This window comes from Limulus polyphemus, unplaced genomic scaffold (assembly GCF_000517525.1).
Source record: "Limulus polyphemus unplaced genomic scaffold, Limulus_polyphemus-2.1.2 Scaffold199, whole genome shotgun sequence".
NCBI lineage: Eukaryota > Metazoa > Arthropoda > Merostomata > Xiphosura > Limulidae > Limulus > Limulus polyphemus.
The window spans coordinates 876,066-884,660 of record NW_013665809.1 but is presented as its reverse complement, the minus strand read 5'-3'; the positions used below and the strand labels follow the sequence as shown (position 1 = coordinate 884,660).

The 8,595-nt window shown below is 33.2% G+C and overlaps 1 protein-coding gene across 2 annotated transcripts in view; it reads right to left on the bottom strand.

Moving 5' to 3' along the window:
* LOC106478321 (UPF0047 protein YjbQ-like) overlaps positions 1-8,081 on the bottom strand; it is a 16,502-nt gene extending 8,421 nt beyond the window's left edge. The window contains exons 1-4 of one of the 2 annotated variants that reach the window (XR_002609870.1): positions 7,860-8,081; positions 6,207-6,241; positions 5,571-5,590; positions 4,562-4,601 (exon numbers count right to left, since the gene is read on the bottom strand). Coding sequence is in view for 1 of the 2 variants with exons in the window: in XM_013938859.2 (XP_013794313.2) it covers positions 4,562-4,601; positions 5,571-5,590; positions 6,207-6,241; positions 7,860-8,040 (276 nt within the window). In the remaining variant the exon portion in view is untranslated. The remainder of the gene's footprint in view (positions 1-4,561; positions 4,602-5,570; positions 5,591-6,206; positions 6,242-7,859) is intronic. The other variant, XM_013938859.2, reaches the window with a different exon arrangement.
* Positions 8,082-8,595: the final 514 nt, after the last annotated feature.

Below are 8,595 nucleotides of genomic sequence, written 5' to 3'. Positions count from 1 at the left end.
CTATTCTTCTTCAGGAGAACAAGAAGAATAGTCAACTACTCTAAAGCGCTCAAGTTTTGGGTCTTATTTTAAGTCTATTGCACTTTATATGTGATCCTTTGGGGGGGGGCAAGGTTTATTTGACCGAGGGAAGCGAGAGAATGTGCGCCACAGGCGCATCCATTACGGCCGGTGGCCAGGACTTGCCTTAGAACCCTGGGAGCTCTTGGGCTCTGGATTAAATTTTATGCATTCTCCTGTTTCCTGGGGGTAATTTTCCTAATTTTGGTACGTTTTTGCTGGAACAGGTTAAAATGTGGGAGGGGGCACCCCACACTCCTCCGCATTCTCCGCCACTTTAGTAGTGCTAACAGTATAGGGAATTTCCAATTAAGTTCTACCACCCTTGCGGATAGGCAGTGTATACTTTTGTGTAATGGTACTGTTTAAAACGAACAAGCAACACACTGTCAGATACATCTTTACACAATTCAGTTACAGTGTTCAAAGGAAGCGAATGATAAACGCGTTCCTAAGCGAAATCTTTCCTGCGAATCAGGCCAACATGAATAAAGATCTTATAAAGGCTGACGAAAAATAACCTCAATAAAGATCTTATAAAGGCTGACGAAAAATAACCTCAATAAAGATCTTATAAAGGCTGACGAAAAATAACCTCAATAAAGATCTTATAAAAGTTGACGAAAAATAACCTCAATAAAGATATTATAAAGGTTGACGAAAAATAACCTCAGTAAAGATGTTATAAAGATTGACGAAAAATAACCTCAGTAAAGGTTGACGAAAAATAACCTCAATAAAGATCTTATAAAGGCTGACGAAAAATAACCTCAATAAAGATCTTATAAAGGCTGACGAAAAATAACCTCAATAAAGATCTTATAAAGGTTGACGAAAAATAACCTCAATAAAGATCTTATAAAGGCTGACGAAAAATAACCTCAATAAAGATCTTATAAAGGCTGACGAAAAATAACCTCAATGCTGCTTGGGAAAATGCGACGAGTAGGACTGAATAGTTTACAAGTCTCTAAAAATCTCATAAAAATATTTATGGTTTAGTTTCTTCTGAATTTCTCACAAAGCTACTCGATGGCTATCTGCGCTAGCCATCCCTAAGTTAGCAATGACAGTCTAGAAGGAAGGTGGCTAGTCAACGTCACCTACCGCCAACTTTTGGGCTACTCTTCTACCAACGAATAGCGGGATTGAGTGTCACATTATAACGCCCCCGCGGCTGAAAGGGCGAGCGAGTTTGGTGAAGGGGATTCGAACTCGCGCCCCGCAGTTTGCGATTCGAGCGCCCTAACCACCGGGTCTAAAACGGTAAACTTCAGGGCTTATAATGTTAAAAGTCAGGGTTAAATCCCCGCGGGAGACATATAGCAGATAGCCCACCGTGTGCAGCTTTACGCTAAAACCAATAAACGCACAAATTATGATAAAAAAATAAATCCACGTACCAAGCAAATCGCTTACTCAAATGATAAATTCAAATTCTATAATAATGATCGTAACGTAACCTACCTTGTCTTTTGACACGCAAGTGACCATCTTCGTCGCCTCTAGTCACAGAATACGGAAGAAACAGCAGTAAAACTAAGTAACATGCTTTCATAACTGTCAAAAGAAAAGTGGTTTGCTAATGGCATAAGTAGTTAAACAAATCTATATTTAATTATTTAAAAAATATATTAAGTCTTACAAAAAATAAATAAATAAAAGTGTACAGATGACCCAGGAGTGCTTTAATAGTTTGCAGTTATTTCAAGGAGTTTGTCTTCCGAGCTAACCTACAAATCATTCTAACGATTGCAACAGATAGATAAAATGTATTCATGACCTGTATGGAATACTATTGATAATATTTTAATGAATCTTCCACTGTAATATATATTTACATATACTTTAAAAATGAAATATCTTCAGTTAGCAATAATAAATAGCTCTTGTACACGTGTAAGTGTGAAACTAATAAAAAAAAAGCACGTTTTGTTAGTTTCACATTTATGTCATTTCTTTTCTTTATTTACCAGAGGTGAAACTGAAAATAGAGTCTGTGACGCAAAGGCCTAATGCATTCTCTGATTGGCCGTAACCTCTGTTGTGGACTGCAGTTTTGCCTATTCAAGGCTCACCAGCACAGCTTGGGTCAGCAAACCAAAGGAATACCATTAGGTCTCTTATAATGGTGAAGTTTATATAATATCATTAAACAGTTGGTCCACTTGTATAAGATCGAATAATGAATTCGACGAAATGTTATAACAATATTCACATACCTACATTAATTTAGATTACCATATGGTGAAATGAAACGAACTCAAAACCACGTACACAATTTATGTAATTACTTTATATTCATTTGTAAGCTTGATTAAATAACACCGACCATTTTATTCTAAGAGCTATAATTCCAAACTGGAAGGAGAGATGGCGCTTCATAGTTTGTTTTGAATTTCGCGCAAAGCTACACGAGGGCTATCTGCGCTAGCCGTCCCTAATTTAGCAGCGTAAGACTAGAGGGAAGGCAGCTAGTTATCACCACCCACCGTCAACTCTTGGGCTACTCTTTTACCAACGAATAGTGGGATTGACCGTCACATTATAACGCCCCCACAGCTGAAAGGGCGAGCATGTTTCGTGTGACAGGGATTCAAACCCGCGACCCTCAGATTGTGAGTCGAGTGCCTTAACCACCTGGCCATGCCGGGCCTTACTCAATGGTATTGAAAGAGGTTAAGGATTGGATATGTGACCCACTTACTATTATTTATTTTCTAAGTCCTCAAACAGTGATCATTGAATGGAAGTTGGCTAATGTTACTCTTCTTTTCACGGGAGGTGATACAAATTATTTTAGTAATTATAGGCCTATTAGTCTTACATCACTGGTGGGAAAAGTTTTTGTAAACCCGATAAAAGATGATTTGTAAAATCATTTTATTGGATAATAAGCATGGTTTCACAAGGGGAAAATCTTGTGTTACTAATCTTTCGACAATCTTTGAAAAGGGTACGGGTATAGACTTGGTGTATCTGGATTTTCAGAAAGAATCTGACAAGGATATAGGTTGGCTGATTGAATAGAAAACTCGAAAAAAGCACAGGGTTCTTAAAAGTGGAGTTCAGTCAAACTGGATTAATGACTGTGGTCCCTCAGGGCTCTTTTTGATTTACATCAATGACAGATTATTCAACCTTGCTGGTGACATTGAAGTTTTGAGTGTTGCTATCTGTGAAGATGAGGAGGATGCTTTACAAAAAGATTTGGATCATTTGGTGAATTAAGCAAATAAATGGCAAATGGCTTTTAATTATAACAAGTTCAAGGTAATGCATGTGGGATATCACAATTTAAATTATGAGTATAATTTTGATGGAAATATTCTTAATAGTGTTATGAAAGAAAAAATATCTTACTGTTCTAATTGATCAGTTTCTTAAGCCATCCAAGCAATATGCTGTTGCTATTAGCAGGGTAAATAAGATTTGAGGCATATTAAATACAAGTCTAAAAGGTTATAATGTCATTGTATAAGTCACAGGTTAGGCCACATTTGGAGTATTTTGTTCGGTCTTGGACTCCTTACCTCAGAAGGGATTTTGAATTGTTGGAAAGGGTTCAGAGGAGTGTTACTAAGACGATACTTGGGATAGAAATTTTATCATATTAGGATAGATTAAAAATCATTGAACTTGTTTTCTTTTGAATAAAAGAGGAGTTAGAGGGAATCGTATTGAGGTGTTCAAGATTGTTAATGGAATTGATAGTGTTGATGCATCATCTCGCTTTGTATTTAAAGGTGAAAAGAGTATAACTAGGAGATGCTAGTATAAATTTTGGCAGGGTAAGAGTCTTCTTCAGGTAAGACAACTTTATTCTTCTGACAGTGTGGTTGACCTTTGGAATGGGCTGGCTTTGGGTTTTTTTAGTATTTAATTTAATTTGATGGATAGGACAGCCTAGATGGACCAAAAGGTCGCTTTTTGTTCTTTAATGTTATGTTACATGTTAAGTACAATAGCAGTTTATTGGTAAAAGCACAATGAACAGTATTTACATAGAAGTAAAATTTTATTTTTAACTTAAAGTTGTTATTGGATTATATTTGCTCATAAATCCTCAATATACTACAGAATTCTATTTCTGACATACTTTTAAAGAAAGATAAAATAGTACATACTTCACATGGCAAAATATACTAATAAAATGTAATATATAGAACTAGTTTTGTGTTGATAAATTATATTAAGTTATGACACTCAATATTTTCAGATAAAAAAGCTATACATTATTTAATTTCAATTACTACAGTGCACTATAGAAAACACTGATATTCACCTAAGTATTTTTATTTTTGTTTTCAAAAAGGGTACTGTCATTGTGCTCCACCACTCTCAATGTCATGGAATCAATGCATTTTTGACATAGCAGAATGTAGTTTAAAAACAATCTTTATTTTTACAATGAAAATGTTACCTTTTCTTTATTACAGCTAATTATAATAGAAAAATTCATTTAAATTTTCATGATAAAAATTTTACATATCTATCTTACCTCTGGAACTAACCTGGAAAGAAACATCTCAACATCTTTCCTGCAAATAAAATAAAATTATCATATCTCAAAACATTTGTCTAAAATATACTAAAACAACAAATGATATATATATATATTAGTTTTGTGGAAAACTTCAGTAGTTATAGGAGTTTGAAAAGAGAAAATTTGTTAAATCTTTTTATCCACCTCTTTATAAGTCTAAAATTCTTTCCTTCATTTGTAACAAACTGTTAAACTATCTGCTGCTGTCCATAGTTTAGAACTACCAACCACAGGAAAAATAACTAGCCAGCAGCAACCACAACCAACTCTTGGGCTACAGTGCAACAAATTGTGGGATTCACCCTTACATTATAATGCTTCCATAGCTTCAAGATCAAGCATTTTTATTACTTAATTTTGATTTTGCAACCTGCAAATTGCAAGTCGAGTGCCCTAGTACCAAGGCTGTCTAGAAAACAAAAGTTTTTTCTCAGTTAAATACCTGAGATTTCATTTTGAATGTAGCAGCTTTTGAATGTAATTTTGTTTGTCAACCATATATTTCCAATGAAAGGAAGGATACGTCACTTGGAATAAAAAAGAATACGTAAATATTAATTTTGACATCAAATACATAATTAATAATGTTACATACATCCATACAAAGTAAATAAGGTCTGATATAATGAATTTCAACTGCAGAAGAGAATTGTTCCATGGAAAAAAACACACTAAAAAGTAATGCAGCATAAGCAAAATAATTCTAACACTTTTATCGAATGGCACAATTTAAATTAACATAAATAAAAATAAAAACAATTACAGGTTTTGTAGGTAGTAGTGATCACTGAAATGTCACCCACCATAGTAAGTATGGACTAAACTGAAAAAAAAAAGACCAATAACTAGAGTAATATTAATCATTCAAAAAACCCAAAACTGAAGCTGAGTCCAGCTAAACAATTTCACTAATATTATTATTTCAAAAAATACAATTACAGAGCTATAAGATGGACTGACATACCTCACATCAGGATCCCAGTTCTGAAAATAAAATACAAAGACTACATTATGTTGAAACGTTTTTCTATTTGTCTCTCTTGAAAGTCTTAAGTTATAACTATATAAAATTTATGAATTTTCTGCTATGTACTGATTCAGCTGTAGGTTTCAGAAGTTTTGTTTTCAAAGAAAAATATAGACAGTTTATACACATAGTATTACTTAAAATTATTTCAGACCATGAAAGAGCATAATGTAAAACGAGTTTGAGGTTGAACAACAAAATATGATTAGCTTTCCTTGAGTAAATGACAGCTTTACATTTGCATACTTTTATATTATATTAATAAAATACTTGATTCTTATCTTAACATTTTTCAAGAAAATACTTCTTTAAATTTTGTATTTAGTTTTATTGTTGCATATGAGAAATAATATATTTTATAATCTTAACAGTTAACTCAATCATAGTGATGATGAAGATGAAATTTTAATAAATTAATAAATAGATTTCTAATAAATGAACAACTGATCTCAAAATTTTAAATTCCAAATGTTACATTCTTCACTCATTATATCCATGATTTTATCATTCAGTTCAGGATTTTGCAAGAACAGGTAATCAGCAAATTAATTAGCTTAGAAATTAACAACTTACCTCATTGAGTGCTAGGCTTGCTGAAGTGTGCATAACTGTCAAAAGAATAACATTGATTTCAAGAAACAGATATACAAGTTATGAATGATATATAAAACATACATTTTGCTTATACCAATTCAGCATCAAACATCAAAACAAAATCACGATTTTATAAAAAGCAAGGGGTCACTTGAAATCAGATCTACGCACCAAACATAAGAGTTACTTCTGAACTAGTAAATAAGTCAACAATACAAACTAAACGACACAGTTTTCATTCATTGGGAATCTCTCCAGTATCAACACTTTTGAAGTATAACAGATACACCCAGAATAACTCTTTGCTAAGTTTCTACAAACTTTTAGAACAATCCTTGTCAGTTATTTTGGCAAGGTAGGAGTCATATTCAGCTAAGACAGTTTTATTTTGCTAACAGGGTGGTTGGCCTCTGGAAGAGTTGTTTTCAAATGTTGTGAAGGCAGTAAATTTAAGAGTTTAAGAGAAAGCCTGATAACTATATAAATGATAAGGGCTAGCTTTATGATTTTTATTTTATTTTACTGCCTGTCTGATATAGATGGGAACCCATTCAATAGCATGATTGAAAAACAGGATCTTAGCATATTAGTGAATAAGACACTAAAGACATCAAAGTAGTGCACTGTTGCTAACATTAAAGGTAAAACAATTATAGGATGCAACTATATACAAACTGATTACAAGGAAAAGAGGTAATTATACATAAATATGTATACATATACAAATTGTTAGGCCAAACTTGAATTACCAGACAGCCCAAGTATTACAAAACTTCCAGAAGTCTTCTTGATCTACATAACACCCTTCCTTCCCACAGAAATGACTGAATGTTGAGATACAAAGCTAAATATACCATCCCTTTAGAGGCTTTATGTGTTTGCAAACATGGTATCAAATAGACTGATTTCAAGTGATGTATGCATACACAATTAAGTAGACGTTAAACAACATTGGTTGGGTAGTTGAAGTTGATTGGTCAATCACCCATCTCTCAAATATATCAGGTTATGAAGATAGCGATGGTCTCAAAAGCTTGGTATTATGTCTTAACGACTGTCTCTCTGAAATCAATCTCATGAACTTGGGTTGTCTGAAGTACAGTACAGTTTTGGTCACCTTACGTAAGAAAAGTTACCGAATTCTTGAAAAAGGTTCAGAGGTATCTAGGATTCTGGGGATGGAAGTGTTATTTTGAAGGAATATATTAAGATCTCATTATTATTCCGATTAGAAAAGGTACAAGGAAATTTATTGTAGTCCACAAATTATGTGAAGGATCAATAGGATAAAAGTCTGATTTCTTTTTACTGTATTCTAAAAATAACTTAACAAGAACTTGAAGACGATGCTTGCTAATTTAACTTTAAGTTTGAAAAAAATAGTCTATGCTTCTATTATTATTAACAGTTTTATTATACAAAGTGACTAGCTTATGCAGTATCAAAAAACCGCACATTACAGGAAATAAAGAAAAATAACGACTAATTTTAAAATTCCTCAGGGTACTTCGGTGTACAAAGACAACTTTGCAAGATGAAGAACAAATGGTTCTTTGTTGACCGTATAATAACGGTATATGTTATTGTTATGTTTTATGTTCCGGGTTTCATCTGACGTTAGGCAATACTTACTTTGAACATGAAGAAATCCTACAACAAACTGCGAAATTTCTGGTAATTGTTTAATAACTTCTTCTGTAATAATATGGCAACCTCGTTCCAAAGGTCTCAAATTAATTTTTTTCTGAAACCACGAGGAACCACGTATAATTGCACCACCTTGGAAAGAAGATGCCATATTTATAAATAACATCTATTGACAAAGCCCTGAAATGTGTTGTTATTGGCAAGACGACTATATTTCTATTCAGAAGAAACCTCGGTGAGCACCTAATAAGTTAAAAGAGAAAAGAAATCGTTTCAAGTGTCATATTTTTTTGTGTTTATTTATTCTATAAGTAACTTAATTAGATATTATTTACTAATATATATATATATTAATTTTCTCCAACTATTGCATTGTTTCCTTTTATCGAACGCAAAACATTATGGTAGTTATCCTCTTAGATACATAATCTGGATACACGTCATAAATGCTTCAAGTAGTTGGAGGAAGAGGGGTCGCAGCGGACCAACAATCGTTGGAGGTTTTTGCTTGGCCACGTGATTTTTGTATTTCATAAATTTATCAATCTTTTCTTGAACTCAGTTACATTTTCTACCTCCACCACCCTTGAAGGCGGCTCATTCCAAAAGCCAAACGCCCTGTTTGAAAAGTAATACTGTGTTACGTCTCTGTATGTTTGTTTGTTAATTCTTCTAAGATACAAGTCCTTTCTTTATAAAACTTGTTTATTCTTCCTCAATA